This window comes from Vigna angularis, chromosome 2, assembly GCF_016808095.1.
Source record: "Vigna angularis cultivar LongXiaoDou No.4 chromosome 2, ASM1680809v1, whole genome shotgun sequence".
In the NCBI taxonomy this organism is placed as follows: domain Eukaryota; kingdom Viridiplantae; phylum Streptophyta; class Magnoliopsida; order Fabales; family Fabaceae; genus Vigna; species Vigna angularis.
Genome location: NC_068971.1, coordinates 46,952,993 through 46,971,092, shown reverse-complemented (window position 1 = coordinate 46,971,092; position 18,100 = coordinate 46,952,993). Strand labels below are relative to the sequence as shown.

At 28.5% G+C, this 18,100-nt stretch overlaps 1 protein-coding gene across 1 annotated transcript; it reads right to left on the bottom strand.

Moving 5' to 3' along the window:
• Positions 1–2,113: 2,113 nt before the first annotated feature.
• Positions 2,114–3,346, bottom strand: LOC108327600 (probable transcriptional regulator RABBIT EARS). The gene is made up of 2 exons (XM_017561287.2): positions 2,855–3,346; positions 2,114–2,765 (listed from the first exon to the last, which is right to left on the bottom strand). Exons 1-2 carry the CDS (start codon positions 3,168–3,170, stop codon positions 2,308–2,310), a joined length of 774 nt encoding a protein of 257 aa, XP_017416776.1. The 5' UTR covers positions 3,171–3,346; the 3' UTR covers positions 2,114–2,307.
• Positions 3,347–18,100: the final 14,754 nt, after the last annotated feature.

Sequence of the window (18,100 nt, the reverse complement as noted above, 5' to 3'; positions counted from 1 at the left end):
CTCTGCTGCATGCATATACATCTTTACTCTTTAATTCAAACATAAGATTCAGCCAGATATCAGGCCTTGCCAAAACCAAAATGCTGCATTAATTAACCATAATTTCTATTCCAAGTAAACACCAATTTTATTCACGTATACTTGCAAACTGAGTCAGTAACACCACTTCCTCTATCAGCTCCTCTGAGCAAGTTTTTAGGAGAAGAAAGAAAGCTTAAACCGAGGAAAAGACTTTTATCCAAATGCCTTTAGTTGCCACAGTCTCAAAATTCGTTTCACGGCACCGCTCAAGGAAAGAAAAATCAGAACAAAATTGAGATATTAACAAAACGTACGTTGTTTATTTCATTTTCTTACATGTTTTTGAGATGCGTGCACATTATAAAAAACAAGGATAAAACAAAGATAGTTATATGCAGTGTTGACATACATAATCTCAGTGTTTTTTTTTATGTTCAAATAAGAAAACTCCAATGCTTAAATATTCCGGTCAGATACCAAACCAACCTTTGGAAGAAATGCAATATAAATTTATCCATGTAATTAACTTTACTTGTTGGAAGAAATGCAATATAAAAGCAATATAAATCTTTATTGTTCTAACTTGTAAATGAAGAGTTAAACTTTTTGCATAAGATAAGTGGTCCTATATTTAGCATGTACATGTACAATTATATTAAAGTTGTGCTTGATTAAGTTGTTATGGAAAACTTTCTTTTCTTCGTTAATCTGTTGTGCGAATGTTCAACCTTATGAATCAAAATATGCGTGTATATATGTTAGTCCATAATGGGAAAGCAAACATGGTGAAAAGGGTATATTGCTGGAATTCCCCCTTGATCGTAGACAGAAATGCATTGGTTCTGTGTGTATGTGTTGCTCTTGGCAGACTGCAAAGAACATGAAGTCAAATAAAAGCGATATTTCATAAAATTTCCTTAGAAAGAAAGGTTGAAAAGAAGAGACTGTGACGTCCCCGTGTATTCTGGAGGAACGGTCGGTGTCACAATAAGGTGGCTAACACTGTTTTTAAGTTACTACAGGGAGCAGAAGAGTCTCGGGCTTCGAAATATTTGAAAGATAAGAAGTGGACATTTTTAGGGATAACTATAACTAACATATATACACACACACACATATATATATATATATATATATATATATATATAAAATACACATCACACCAAGAGTAAAAACAATGACATGATAATAAGGCCAATGATGTGATGTCCTTTCCCTCTCTACCAAACTAAATTAATATTTGGCTGTGCTGTTTGTGTTAATATTCAATTTCCGTGTGGTTGGTTGGTTTTTTGGAAGTGTTTGTAGGAAAAAGCATGTGGAAAGCAACTGAACCATTTGGAATTTATGGGAATGATGAGGTGAAGTGGTAAGTGGGTGAGCGATCACTTGTAATGATCCGTGTAAAAAGGTTATTCATAATTTTGTGCAGGTTTATATGCATGTGACTACTGTTAGTTCCTGGAATATATGTAGCTGAAGTGACTTCTAATTGTCAGTTACTGTCAGTTCTTCCCCCACTTTAATTATTACCTTACAGTTCATTTTTCATCTCTTTGATTCCTCTCACCACAAATAAATGTGAGTATACTGTATCTATAAAACAAACTTCTAAGAAATTACTGTTCTTCTTGAAGAAGAAAAAAAGAAACAACTTTGTCTCGTTCATTTCTTTGTCTGTTTTTGCATTGCCCCTCTTTGTGAAACCCTAGCACATAAGATTTTCAATTTCCACTAACTTGTTTTATTAGCTTAAATCTAACTATCACATTTGAGATGGTCAAATTTACATATTGTTGAAGGTGCTATAGTGTTGTATTTTTCAACATCTGTCTTTCAAATGATGAACTGAATGCAGTGACCAAACTAATAATTCAAGAAAAATCTTATTCTTATTTAAGATTATTCTCATTCATTACTTTTTACAATAGTTACTCAATATTATTCTATTCATCACATGGAAGTTTTATCTTACACTTCTTTTATGTTTCTCCTTGTTATACTACGAAAATGTGAAAACAAATCATTACGCGTAAATTTTAAGAGAAAGGTGGAAACATCAACATGTTCAAGAGAAGAAAAAAAAAGATAGTAACATGCAACTAGATATAACATTAGTATTCAAATTAACATCTCATGAACATAAACCTAAGAATTCTACTCAAGGTGGCTTTAGGTTAGGCGAGGAAGGTTCTGGCCTATTTTCTATGAACCTCTAATAGGAAAGGGGAAAAATAAAGGTAAACACTGACATTCCATTACAACTTCTTCTGTTTGTCTTATATACTAAATAACTTTCTGTGGCTTCCCCAGCCTGAGTTCAAGATCTAAGTCTTCCATTCCAGGCTTGAGTCCAAGTACGAATTCTGCAGAATGAAAAGTTAGGTGTCTATCACTTGAACATGGCTTGTGGAAGACAGGCAAAGGAGGCATAGAAGTCTTTGATCTTTTATAACTGATAGCTTCGTCCCCATATGATTCAATTGGTAACTTTTGGCCAAACACTGAACTTTGTCCCACAGACAAACTTGTTTCAACATAATCATTGCAACCCGAACCTTTTAAAAACTGTTCCCTTCCATTCACTGCAGACCCTTTTGGTTCTGAATCAGAAGAGCCCATGTGGTGATGTCCCCAGCTAAACGAAGGAGAGTAAGGAGACATGGTAGGTTGATGATAACAATTTTCTTGAGTGGATATAGTTGAGGGCCTAGAAGATGAGGCTTTGCTTGCTGCAGCTGAACCTGAAAGGGTTAGAGTAATTATATAAGGCAACAATATCTAGACGAGAGAAGCTCCATCTCTTGAGAAAATTGAGCACTTGGTGACTTACAATCATTTTTGTGAAGATGTTGAAGGGATTCATTAGGGTGACCAAGGCTTTGTTTGAGCCTAGCCCTGTCCCTCCTGTGAACATTCATGTGTCCCCCTAGAGCCTGAGCAGACCTAAACTCTCTTTTACAGAAATTACAAGAGTATGATCTTGGAGGCCATATGCACCCACCAAGTATCCTAGCAGCATCTTCTGCAAAAGCTCTTTCCTCCCATGATGAGTTGGTGTTGGTGATGCGGGCTCCAAATGGTTGTTGAATATGTGAGTTCAAGATTTGTTTTCTCTTGAACCACAACAAGTACTGAGAATCCTCCATGTTTATGAGTGGCAAGGAGAATTAAACCTGTTGGGAGATGATAAGAATGAAAGTGAGAAACAGATGAGGTGGAAGAAGCTTTATATAAAGAGAAAATTAAAGGCTGGCTAGGGAGGGAGTTGAATATGAATAGTTTAGGGTTGCATGTCCTGGTTATTATTATATTTGAAAGCAACCTAAGAATCTATGGGGGAAGAGAAAAAGGTTATCTGAAAAGGCCTTGTTATAAGCCCTGTGTCTTGCCTTTAGTACTGAAGCTTTTCTGTTGTTTTTTTGCTTGGTTTACTTGCAACACAGTCTTGGGAGGGTCCCATTTATGCAACTGTCTAGCATCATATTTGATTCACACGGATGATGGAGATAACGGTTATGAGAGTAAGAAAATACATTTAAACTGTTTCTCTGAAGCTTCCACCAAACCCATATGCATGGTACGTAATACTGTTACACACTGTCCAGTGTTCTCATAATAACTTCTACTATGTAGCACGCACACAAAGTACCACTCATTTAAACTCGTGTCTAGTATTTCTGTTCCACTATAGTAACTACTTTATTCATTACTCCATGTCCCTCACCACTATAAAGAACACAAATTGCATGTGAGGAACAAACAGATTAAACAAAACAAACAATATCTCTATAAAACAATACTTCTTGTAATGTTGTAGCCATTTTTAATTACAATATATATATATATATATATATATATATATATATATATATATATATATATATATAGGTTGTATTTCACCAAAGGTTTTACACCAAAAGCAAACAATAAATTATGTTCGTAACACTTTAAATGTTATATACCAATATCAATTAAACGACGTGCATGGAAACTCAACAAACGAATTGCCAACAGAAAAGGGCAACTAATTACTTTTGAGTTATTGCTAAAGCTCAGAAAAATACAGTGTATATATGACAATTTCTTTGAATATTAATGTTCAAGGCATGAACAAATGATATATTAAGTTTGAGAAGGAGCTATATAAGAGCCACCGCTTTGTTTGGATTATCTAAACACCTTTTCCTCTTGCATCTGTCTTTCAGAAACACACAAAGAATCTTTTAGGCTTTTTCTCCCAGATCACGTTAAGCTAACAAGTCAAATTAAGAAGTCAAATTAATGATGTATGATTGAGTTTTTTCTCCCTGTCTCACTCACACAGTCACACACGATTGAGACAAACACACGAACTAGTCAATTCAGGGCAGATTAAATCGGTAGCCCAAAGTTGATTCGATTTCACTCAATTCTTCTAAAGCAGTATAAGAAACAATAAATAAAGATTAAAAAAAGGAAGCTAATAAGAAAAAAAATTTGTTTATCTTTCAAATGTTGAAACATCTGGATTTTTATATTTGGTAGTGAATTGGCTTCTTCCAATTATAATGTATATTCATTTGGCTATGTTTTCAAACGAATTATCCGTGTCATCATGCACAGCAAATTGGTATTAACTAGTTTTTAGGTTCTTTGTCATTTTTATTTCTTTAATGTTTAGTGGACTTTGTTGAGGAAGAATATAGTTACCAAGGGCCTATTTATTAAGAACGATTTCAATTATTGGTTAGGCTAATCAGTATAATTTAATTATGCACTCCGAGCCCCACAAGCTAGTGATTGAAATTAACATTATTAGTACCTAATCCTTGTTCTCAAGCAAGAACTAATGACTTGCACAAGTGACCAAGTGAAGAAGGATGTGCCTAGCTACCATTTTTGCTGACATAAGGCAATGGAGCTGCTACCTATGTTTTCATGCTAGTGTTCCTGCACACGTGGATCTGGAATTAAGATACGACAGCTAAATATAAATATATAATATTATTTGATATTGAATTTCAACAGCAATACACTGTCGTAATTTATAATGTAATTGCTTTTCCAAAACTTATGATCAATCACGATCAACATATCTGCTATTGCAATAAAGAAAATGGATGAAAAGCCTTCATCCGTACCAAATCCAGCATGTAAATCAATAACTCACTGAAACTATATTTCTGAGTACATGCTTCTAAGTAATAAACAAGTTTTAAGAACTTGTGATAATACGGTGTTGTCCAATTGTGTTGGTCTAGAACATTAATTTTCGGTTTCATGAAGGTGATTTCGTATATATAGGTTTGGTCAAACGAAAAGATGTATGTTGCATTCAGTAATCGAAAAATATGACAGTGAAAAGAGATTATATATATGAACTGGAAAGTTATCTAATAAAACTTCTAACGATGGTTGCAGACTATTGATACACTGTAGTAATCCAGACTCAAGTTATTTAGTGAAGAAAAGAGACAAGAAGAAGCATGAAACAACCAGTGTTATTGATCAGTAAAATATTATACAAAAGTTGGAAAGTTCATTTATATACACAGCAAAACATATATAACATAAAAAGAAAACCAACAAACAGATTCTGATATTGTTGTTTATTATCAATTATTGAAAACTAATTATTGCTAAGATCCCCACAGAATATGGGAATAGGTGCCTGGAATTCCCAACTTTGATTTAAATGGACGAAAATTAGTATGTTTTAAAGCTTTTGTGTAAATGTTAGAGACTGTGCGGAAAATGTTAGAGGAACTGTAAGAAAATGTTACTTGTTTCTTGGACCTCCATGAAATAAGGGATGATCCAAAATACACCACGAATCAAGATAATCATTGACCCCAACCCAATTTGAATCGTTAAAATTACCGTTAGAGAAAAGTATATACCTGGAAATTACGTTAATTCTAGCTTAACGGTATTCTTGTGCGTGAAAATACTTCAAGATTTTTCTAATGAAATAACATGATTGTGAATATTTTAAAAATCTTACTAGTTTCAATAGCCTTTAGAAATTGTCATAAGTATATATTCTTGTGTTTGGATTTGTTTTCTTATTATTATAAATCATCAGCCTTTTAATTGTTCAAAATTACCTGTTTTCTTAATCACATTGATGGCCAAAAATACTTCAAACGTATCATGTTGTTTTATACATTTTTTTGGACCCTTACGGTTTAAAATGGCATCCATAAATTGAGCTTAAGATTATCATCGTGCATTGTCAATATTCATAAATCTATTGCTACTTTGGTTTTTAACTCTTTCTTCATAAATTCTTCACTATTTTTTTTTTATCAATGACATTATCTTTTGAAACTTTATTTGTGTTTAAATATATTATGAGTCATTGAAGGAGCTAGTTTAAATGTTGCCTCTAATTTATCTATCTTTCTTAATTTTGAGTCATTGAAGGAGCTAGTTTAAATATATTACTTAATTCTTAGTTTGATTTAATTTATAATATGAATTGATTGACTTTAAGTGTACATATTTTTAGAACACAAAATTAAAGTGAAAGAAAATGAAATTCATAGAAACGTCCACTTTGATAATTGGGAAGTAAAAGTTGAAAATAAAAATAAAAGAAATTAATAATATTGGATATAAATTGGATCCAATATTATATTTTTTTAATTCTTTTGGTATCGTAAATTAGTTTTAAATTTGAGTCTACACACTATTAGTTTGTATATTTATTAAAAGAGAATTAGAGATAAAAAAATATTTTTAAGTTTATATTAAAATCAATCTTAAAATAACTTATAAGTTTAGAAAGTTAATGTGTTTATAAAAATATAAATATAGACTTTATAAAAATATAAAGAATAAAACATGTGGTAAAAATAGAGTAAATTATCTAAAATTATAAAAGATATATGAATAAATATATGGAATTCACTTATTAAAAATATAAATTAATGTACGGGATAGAGATAAAATATTAGACTCGTCTAATTAATATATTAACAAAATCTTATTTAATTAATATTTGAACATATTTAATTAGTGTATATTTTTTTTGGTATTGTAAATTAGTTCTAGTAAGGTGATAGTCTTGATTCTTATTATAAACAACTTTGAACTGAGTTTTAACTCTGCAGTGTTTGAGTGATTTGTTATGGTAATTTTAATTAACTGTTAGATTATTCCTTGGTTTTTTAAAAGTACGTTTACCGTTGTCTTAATTCATTTTTTTTTTCATATCTCTTATTTATATTTGGTTTAGCCATATTTTATGTTTACAAATTTAGTTTGTTTTCATAATTCTCTAAGTTTTATTTTGCTTGTTTTGTCATTCTTGACTTTTAAAAATATTTACATGGAGTTGTTTTTCATTTGAGACCTTGTACCATGAATTGTGCTCCCAAAAGATTAATAATCACTTTCAACTAGAGATTGAGTAAAAATCGAGTGATCTACCTATTTTACTATACAAAGACTAGTAGTTGGCATTAAAAATTGCATTGTTTTTTAACTTATTTGTTATGGTTTTGCTAGTGTTATTTTCATCAAGTTTTTTTTTGTAGAAAAATGCCAAGAAGTTTCTCCTGTCCTATTTTCCAATAAAATAACTTTTGCCACACAAATTAAAGAGTTAACAAGAGAAAGTCATAAGAGACGAGGTTGAAGAAGGAAAGAGAAATTCTGATGAAGAGAGAAAATTGATGGATGAAGAAAGGAGGTAAATGGAATTAGCCAAGAGAAAGACTTCAACACTTTTTTTTTTATTGAACTCAAGATTAAGATAAGGATGAGCTAATGATGAAAAAAGGCATAGGAGACAAGGTGGTCATAAGTGTTTTTATCAATAAGGACAAATATATTAAAAAAAACAATTGAATTATTTCAATATGTACACAACTGATATACACAAAGAAGAAAATAATAATTGTCACTTTTATATGAACATTTTTCCTATTTAACCTTACTAATACATGTAGTTTATGTAAATTGTTAGGCATAACATTGATAAATCAACCATTAAAAAATCACTTATTATCCTCACAAAATTAGATAGCCCACTGAAATAAACCTAATTAGTAGATTATACAATTTAATATTTGATCAGAATCTTCATTAAATCTGCGCATCCTAACAATTCAAATATTATTTAAGTATAAAGTAAGCACGCTTAAAGTAGAGAGAAAAGAAGTAGAAACATGATTCCTACAGACGAGTGAAATATGGAAATATGGAAATTTATTAGAGAAAAGAAGAAGAAGATGAGTGAAAGATAAAAGATGAATAATGGTTTCGTGTAAGTAGTGTCTGCATAATAGTTGTTAATTAATTAAGTACAGGAAATTATTTTAGCATGCCTACCTAATTGCAGGGTCTGCAGAGTGAGAGAGTACTGTCATAGATCAATTTAATAAGTGCTTTCCAGAAAATCAAAAGGTGAGTGATGTATGCATGTGTTCAACATTTATTGAACGTGACATGACACTTGCTAATCAACCATGTACCTTTGCTAATTATTTTTTATTAAAAAATTAATGCGTTGAGAGAGAGAAGTAATTCCACACAGGAAAGTAGATAATGTCTTGTTCCGATCCAATTCACGTGAGAAATTCAAATCATATTTTATGTGCAAAAGACAAATGTGTAAAAGCATATTAGCCATGAAAACGAGTATGTGATAACTGTTACCGTCGTGAAAACGAGTATGTGATAAATGTTACCGTCGGTCGCCACGAGTGATAAGGTCGATTACATTTACAAATTTTATTTATAAATTTTATTTTATAAATTTATTTTGTGAAATTGAATTAAACTAAAAATTTATTTTTAATATTATATTAGAGTTATTATTAGAAAGATTTAATCTTATGTTCAAAATATATTTATCTAGGTTTAAAGTTAACTTTAACGGTTAATTTGAAACACATAAACATTTTATGTTTATTTGATATTATTTTTTATTTATTTTATCTTTTAATATATAAAATTTATTTTTAATTATTTATTTGATATTTTTTTTTTATTTTTTATAATTATTTTATTTTTATAATACGTGTCACATACATTGAAATATATATCATTCTCTTTACTTGACTTTTTGTCAAGTGGTCACAAATATCACTCACGAATTCAACCACATCTACTACTGCTTATCATAGTATAATACAATGTTTAAGCATTTTCTAATCATAAGACTCATATATTTAAATTGTACTATGAAAGCACAAAAAATAAAATAGTGTTGTCTGATTTAATTTTTTTTCTTTTAAATTTTAGTCTTATGTATTTGTTCATAAGTTTTAAAATATAAGTTCACTCCTTGCATACAACTTTGGGCTAGTTAAATGTGACGTAAAAGAAAAATAATCTTAAAGAGTGACCAATTAATAGTGCCATTCACATATTAAAAACCAAATAAAAATGAAATGAGTAAAATTTTGTAATCTACAAGTTTAAAATAACTTATGGCAACTACTTCTATAAGCATTTTTAATATTTAAGGTAATCTAAAGATATTATAAATAAACCCTTCGCAACAGAGTCTTGGATAAAATAGTTAGCAAAAACTGTACCTAATATACAAACGCGGCCCAATTGAAAAACTAGGAACAAATGTTTGGGAATGGCTAATTACACTCCCAACAATCCCTTATGGCTGTCTGCTAAAGTGTATAACAAAAATGGATGTCAGTTATTTTGGTAATGAATAATTCTAATAACCTTTTGGATGTTTCACTCTACACCTCCAACCTTTTTCATCTTAATTTCTGATTTTCCAAACCACCTTCTAATTAATTAATTAGAAGAAGTAATTATTATTAATTAAAATTCAATTAATTAATTAGAAGAAGTAATTATTATTAACTAAAATTGAATGAAGTATTGAAATTCTACTCCTCATCTACGAACATGCACCCCATTTGATGAAAAAATAAAATTTAAAAAATTTAAAAATGTATACATCAATATGAAAATTCAACCGGAGGAATTTCGGATCTCAACGTCTGATTTGGACAACTGATGTATGTTCTGGGAAAAGATGTTTTTCGCAATTCGAGATATGATGTTTTAAAATGTGCTTCGCACCTCCAAAGCCGATCCTTACTTGTAAAATATTTTTTTTATATATTATTCACTGTTTTGTTATATTGTATTATTTAATGCTTACATGTTTTTAAAATTTCTGTTTGGCATATTAAATATTAGTTTAAAATTTTTAAAATCTTTTATTATATTATTTTCAAATTTCTGTTTTGCATGCGTAAAAGTTTGTTTTTTAAATCTTTTATTATATTATTTTAAAATTTAAAAGTTTGTTTATTTTGAATCTAAAAGTTTATTAGATTAATTTAAAATAGTTAATTATATTATTTTTTTAATGTTTAAATAGATTATCTGTATGAATATTTTAAATTTATTAAAAATATAAATTTATTTAAAATTTATATAAAAAAATTATAAAAATTATTATGTAGTTTTAAGTATTAGTATCCTCTTGGTATTTTTATTTTTAAGTTTATTAGATTATTTTTTGATTTTATAATTTAATTATATATGTTTAATTTATGCTAATAATTTTTAATTTTGTTATAATATAAATTGTATAACTTCTTTTAATTTATTTAAAGAAATATGTGTGCTCACACTTGTACACTGAAAAAGTTGTTTTCAAAAGGAATTTTTGACCATTTCTTTTTTCATTCTTTTAAATATTAAATAGTTTTAAATAAGTGTGATTTGAGAATTATTTAAAAATTTAAAATTACAGGATGAAGAGGTTGGAGGTTTTTAGCGAGGGATTACTAGTCTATCTAAATTCGATTACTATGATAATTTATTATATCTTTCTGTTATATTATTATTACTATTATTTTTATTATCTTATTGTTTTATTATGTACTAGTTTTAAATATATGCTCACACGCTTTATTAAAAGAGTTTTTGGAGATTGAGAAAAATAATAATAAATATTTTTAAGTTTATAATTAAGTTTTAAATAAAATTAACTTTAAAAATAATTTATAAGTTTAAGACGTCAATATATGTATTAAAATATGAATAATAGACTTTATAAAAATATAAAGGATAAAACATGTGCAAAAATAAAGTAGACTCTGTACAAGTGTAGAGATATGCATAACTATATAGAGTTGACTCGTTAAAAATACAAATTAGTATATGAATAGACTAATGTAATATGTGTTGTTAGACTTGTTTAATCAATGCATTGACAAACTCATTCAACATGTATTGTTAGACTCATCTAATCAATATATGGACACACGTCTATTGTGTATTGTTAGACTCATCTAATTAGTATATGGACAAACGATCATATAATGGATGTCATCTAATGTGTATTAATAGATTTATCTAATATTTGTATAAGCATACTTGTCTAATGTGCGTTGCAAAACTCACCTCATCAGTGTATGAACATACTCATACAATGTGTCTTGCAAGACTTGTGTAATGTTTTATGTTATACTCATTTGATAAATGTATAAACAAAGTCGTCTAATGGTATTGCAAGATTCATCTAATCAGTGAATGAACAAACTTTTCTAATGAGTATTAATAAACTCATATAATTTGTGTGCATAAAGACTTGTTTAATATATATATTGTTAAAGTCGTCTAATGTTTTTTGCTTTGTTCATCTAATTAATGTATTTACAAACTTATCTGATATTTTTTGTTATATTCGTTTAATCAACATATAAAATGACTTGTCTAATATTTTTTTATACTCGTCTAATTATTTTATGAAGAGTCTCGTGTAATTTTTTTGCTATATTATTATAATCAATATATGGAAAGACAAGTCTTATGTGTATTGCTGGACTTGTCTAATCAATACGTCAATAAACTTGCTTAATATGTATTGTTATACTTGTTTAATCAGTATATTAACATACTCGTACAACGAGTATTGTTAGACTCGTCTAATCAGTGTATATTCAGACTCATGTAATGTGTATTGTAAGACTCGTCTAATTAGTGAGTGAACAAACTTGTATAATGTGTATTAATAAATTTGTCTAATTTATGTATCGACAAACTTATCTAATGAATACTACAGGTTTTTTCTAATCAGTATATAAACATACTCGTCTAGCAACATACTCATCTAGTGTTTGTCATTAGAGTCACTTAATTAGTATATCGACAAAATTGTCTAACCAATGTATGTGTTGACTCATTTACTTGTATTGCAACTAATGAATGGACAAACTCCTCTAATGTGTATTAATAGACTCATATAATTTGTATATTCACAAACAAACTTGTGCAATGTATAAAATCAAAGTTGTCTTATCAGTGTATGAAAAAACTCGCCTAGTGCTTGTTAGACTTATTTAACTAGCATATGAACTAATAGTGTAATGCGTATTTCTAGACCTTGTTTAATCAATGTGTGGAATGATTTATGTAATTTCTTTGGCTATACTTATCTAATAATTGTATGGAGAGAATCATCTAATGTATATTTTTTAACTTGTTTAACCAATGCATTGAAAAAATGTATATTTTTTAACCTGTCTAATCAATGCATTGATGAACTCGTTTAATATTTCTTTTACTCTTCTAATCACTGTATGTATAGACTCGTCTGATCAATGTGTGGAATGTCACATCTAATGTTTTTTGTTATACTGATCTAATTAATGCATGGACATACTCCTTTATTGTATATATTGTTATATTCATATAATGTTTTTTACAATATATGTCCACTATATGTTGCTAGACTTGTAGGATCAATCGTCTAATATATATTTTTAGACTCAAATAATAACAATATAAATACATTAGAGCTATATATTTTAAAATAGAATAAAAAATATATACTTTAAATATAAGTTATTCTTTAATAATTTATTAAATGACTAATTAATTAGAAGTTATAAAGAATAAAATTAGGTTTAATAGCCTTTTTTTGTCCCATTTGCTTATTTTTCTCAATTAGGTCATTCTTTTAAAAGTGTGTCAAATTGAACTTCACTTATTAAATTTTGTGTCAACGTCGTCCCTTCCGTTAAATACTCACAAAGCGTTAACTTTTTATTCTCTCTCCTTTAGTTTTTTTAACATAGCAACTTTTGTCAGTTTTTGTAGCATAAAATGATTAATTCTCATTTAAAAATATTGTAAAAACAACACCACTCTTAATTCATTTATTTAATGTTTTCTCTTAATTCATATATTATATAAAACTATATTATATAATATATAAACTCGTAATCCTCACCTTCTTTTATATATATATATATATATATATATATATATATATATATATATATATATATATATATATATATATTAACTTAATACATTATCCTGTGCAACTAAACAGATCTTAGATTTCTACTTTTATTCACAGCACAAATATACTTCTAACCCCTTTTTTTAATAAAATAATTCCCAATAAAAGACCCAAAAATTCCTCCCCTGCCAAGACAGTCATGGACCCATGGAAGGACCGCCTTCACCCTTCTTCACCTTCTCTTTCCACGCGAGACAACCATGGAGCAGCACCAACCTTCGAGCATCCTTCACCGGACAGAAGCCATCGCATTACGTTTTCGATGTCAGTGGCATCATCAACACCACCGACACCACCTTCTTCTTCACCTTCCAAAAACGTGTAAGGCTTCTTTCTCCTCTTCCCCATTTCTCTACTTGGATTGACAGAAGTCGCAACTTTATTTTCAATCATGGCCATGACCAGGGTGGCACAACATTAGCGTTGGATTAAGAGTTTTTCCGTTGTCTATTTTGGGGCCTATCTGACTCTAGACCAGTTGCATTGTTTCAAAATCTCAGGGAGAATGGTTGAAGATAGGATTGAAAATGAAGGCCAACATGGAGGTCTATGTTGTGGTAGAAGAAGACGCAGAATGAGTTCTTTGTTTTGCATTATGAGGTGTGAGATTAAAGAAGAAGAATAAGAAGAAAAAGATTGTGTTGAGCGTGTGTAGTTAAAGGAGTAGATGAAACGTTTGTGTTATTGCTGCAGTGAAGAAATGAAGAATGTTTTTCACGTTTTAAGGAGTGAAAATGGAGTTGTGTTGTATGCATCACTATCAGCCCATTTTAATTCTTGTATTTTAATTCTTGTTATTTATTATTTTATCTCAAATATTTAATGTTTGGCTTAATAGCTTTTAAAAGTGAGGACAGATTGGTCTGCTATGCTTTGCAAAACAGAAAGGTCTATTGCATTGCAGAAAAGCATAAGAGAGAGAAAAAAAGTTAACGCCATTTGTCCGTATTTAATGGAAGAGATGACGTTGATGCAAAATTTACTAAGTGAAGACCAATTTGACACACTTTTAAAAGAAAATACCTAATTGAGGAAAATAAGCAAATCTAAAGACAAAAAAGGCTATTAAATCATAAAATTAATAGTGAAAAAATAGTATAAACAAATTAGTTTAAAAATAAAATAAATAGATAAAAAAGTTACACAAATACTATGCATATATAGTAGGAAAATAAATATAAATAAACAAAATTAGAAAATAAAAAAATGGAAAAACAATAAAATAATTTTGTGGCAGCAAAATAAATATAAATAAAAAGAAAATTTAAAATGTCAATAGACTAAAAAATCAACTTTTGAGACACTTATCAATAAAATAAACATGGCTAATAAAATAATTTTTCTAATATATTCTTTTCGTATATTATAATAGATAATAGAAAAAAAAATAACTTTTATGCACATGTAACAAAATAAATATAAACTAAAAATATCAATTGACTAAAAAATTAATTTAACACTTTTCAACATGGATAATAGAATAATTTTCTTAGTATATTCTTTTCTTATATTATAATAGATAGATATAAAATATTAACAGATTTGATGAACCTATTAATCCTTTTATATATACACAGTATTCTATAACATGAAAGATAACTTTACTAAATACTTCATAACTCATATTGACTTAAATATAGAAAAAAATTATAGGTAAATATTTCCTAATTTCGTTAGAAACTCGATCCTTTATTAAATAGCAACTTGTCTTTCGTACCATCAAGGTTCAAAATCATCACAATCTTAAAGCATATTCTAAACTTAGATGGGTTAGAGAAAAAGACTGAAAAACGATGACATAGATACATTTAGAAACTAAGAAAAACGATATCAGTAGTTAATATTATATGTTGAACTCTTAGTGTATAGTCCTTTCGTAAAAAACAAGAGCTATTAATTTCCTACTTTTTTTAGAGCTGTAAACTTTCAACATAAACTAAGTCCTGGAAATTGGGTACTTTTGGAAGAAAAATAAAATATAGAGAGGGGCTGTACCTAACAATGAAGGAGGTGTGTTCAGCAATTACCCAAATGACTTTAGTCAAAATCATGATAAAGTCCAATTCTTGGTGCAAGTGTTTAGAGGTCCGTAATAAGTGTGTTGCTTCCACCATTTGAAGATGCAATTTTATACAAATAAATGTAAGACTTTTAACTATCACCTACTCACATCATTCAATAAACCATCGCTTTAATATAGCAATGGTTGTTCAACCCCACCTTCACCAATCTTAGGCCAACACAAAAGCAAAATCCAACGTCTTGGTCCTTGATTTTGACATGCAAGAACTTACAACCAATGAACTACCCACAACAACTCAAGGATACGGCCTTATCAAATGCTGAAACACGAAATTCTTTAAACAACACTATGTCATTCAAATTTGATTCTTCATTCCATGATAAAGGGTAAATCTCTTAAGTAAATATTAAAATCTTACGAAATTAATGGATGACACTTGATTCATAAAAATAAAAAAACAAACACCCCTCGTAAAAATTTAAAGCCAAATCATAATTGAAATCACATAAAATAAAACAGGCCCCTTAATTGTGTTAAAAGGTAAGCATGATAGCAATATATCTCGAAAGCAACAGTGATGTTTATTATTTGATTGAAGATGTGATAGATAATAGATATCAAGAGTAAAAGTAAAAATTCACCGATTAATAACCATAATCAAATTATTAAATGAGTAAAATTATATTAAACGAAAAAGTAAATGTGTACTGAAGAGTATACTAAAATAATATATTAAAAATAATTTTAAAGATATTGAGGTTATTATATAAAAATTAAAACTGAGCATGGAATGTGAATAGTGTGGTAATGCATGGATGACATGAACATCAACCGCATCCATGTATGTTGGTTACGCTGTATGTATCCGTGTGATGTTTTGTCGATAGTGTACATGGAACTTCATTGCCTCTGCAACCAACACACACCATAGCTCAGCATTGTCGGAAGGGTCGAGAAAAGACAATTTTAAAAAAATATATATATATATACAAAAATATGACATGAAATAGAAAAAAAAAAGTTGTGAGAGAAATAAATATGAAAAATATGTAAAATTTAGTAAGTTGGTTCTCATTAAATTAGTCTCTATCAATATGCTTGTTTTCACCTTAAAAGTACAGATTGTTAAAAACATCATGGTCATAGTATTATACTATATGCTTGAGAAAATACGTATTATTTAAGAGTAAAAGTACTTATAAATTATGGGATTGATCCGAAATCTTAAAGAGTGTAGGGTTTTATAATGGAATGGATATGAAAAGAAAGTTAGAATTAAATAATGAATGGTTAAAAGCAAAAAGGAAAGAGGTTAATAAATAAATATAATAAGATGATAAGATGAGAAAGGTAAAGAAAGTAGGAATGAGAAAAGGTGAAAGGTGTTGCTTAGCAGACATATGATAAAGAGGGTTGGGTTGTTGTCATCTTCTCCTCCCTCAATCTTTCTTATACTTTTCCAATATCACATATCCCTCTCATTAATTCTGCAATTTGATTTTAGACAATATTTTTGTTTTCTTCTACAAAAGAATTAAAAAAAATATATATATTAAGTGTTGGAGTTTTTTAAAACCACTTCAAAGTCCCCCGTGAATTTTATCTCTTAATTATAAAGACTGTTTTTATTATTATTTATTTATATATGCATTTGTTTCATGTGATTGTTCTAACGTTTTTCAATTATTGTTATTATATTTATCTAATTCAAAATATATTCAAATACGAGGTTTGTATAAAATATTAATATCTTAAAATCAGAAAAAAAAATCATATTTATGATAATATAAATAAAATATAAGGAATAATAAACTAAATCAGTTATTATATATGTTAAATATGTTATTATATTTTGAGTTTATCTTATTCATCATTATATTAAAAAAAATCTATAAATACATATTATCACATAAAGTATATTAACTTAATATCCTATATTCACAAAATATTTTTTACTGGTTTGAGTGTCCAAGCTATTGTACTCCTTGTTACAGATGAAGCTAGTTCACCTCAAATGACTCATTTTCGGTAAGAACATTTATTATTCTTTACTCTTTGAACATTAAGTTTTCTTTTATCATAACAATTTTGAAGTAACATGGTGTAAAATATTTATAGTATGAGTTAAAAATATAATTATCATAGTTTTTACCATATTAATCACAGTTAATTTTCATAGTTGTACCTAATTAACCCACATTTATGATAATATTATATTTTTAACTATCTAAAATAGGCAAAAAAAAAACCAAAAATCCAAGTATGAAATTCACGTAATATAATATATCTTATTCTTAGGTTAAAAAGGATGTAAACATATGTCACCACATTTTATTAAAAATACTCACCCAAAATCTTTTGCTAATTTGAGAATCCAAAAATATTTGTTTATAGACTTCTTCTCGTATTGATTTGGAATTATGCGATATCGTATCATTTAAATATTTTTAAATCTATAAAATAAAAAGCTATAATAACAAAATTGTACCATATGACGAGACGATTGTCACAGTCCACAAACTCCACATAACCAGACGGTCAACAAAGAAGACAAAGTTGTCGGTCGGGCTGGTCGGCCTCCTAAGCCCAAATGATTAATGTTAAGGAGATTAAAGTAAATCACGATTAAGGGTATTGGACTGAGATTGAGTCGAGATTAAAATATCGCTAATCCTAAGCCCATGCCCGAAAACTATAAATATAAGTCAAAATGTAAAAGGTAGGTAGAGGCAATTACTGTGCATTTATTACTGTCATTATCATACGTTCAA

What these genes read in the sequence shown, in the direction of transcription:
- LOC108327600 (XM_017561287.2), bottom strand. Translation starts at nt 3,170, where the DNA reads ATGGAGGATTCTCAGTACTTGTTGTGGTTCAAGAGAAAACAAATCTTG. An exon ending in ACATCTTCACAAAAATGATT is followed by an intron (nt 2,766 to 2,854) that starts GTAAGTCACCAA and finishes TAACCCTTTCAG; the next exon opens with GTTCAGCTGCAGCAAGCAAA.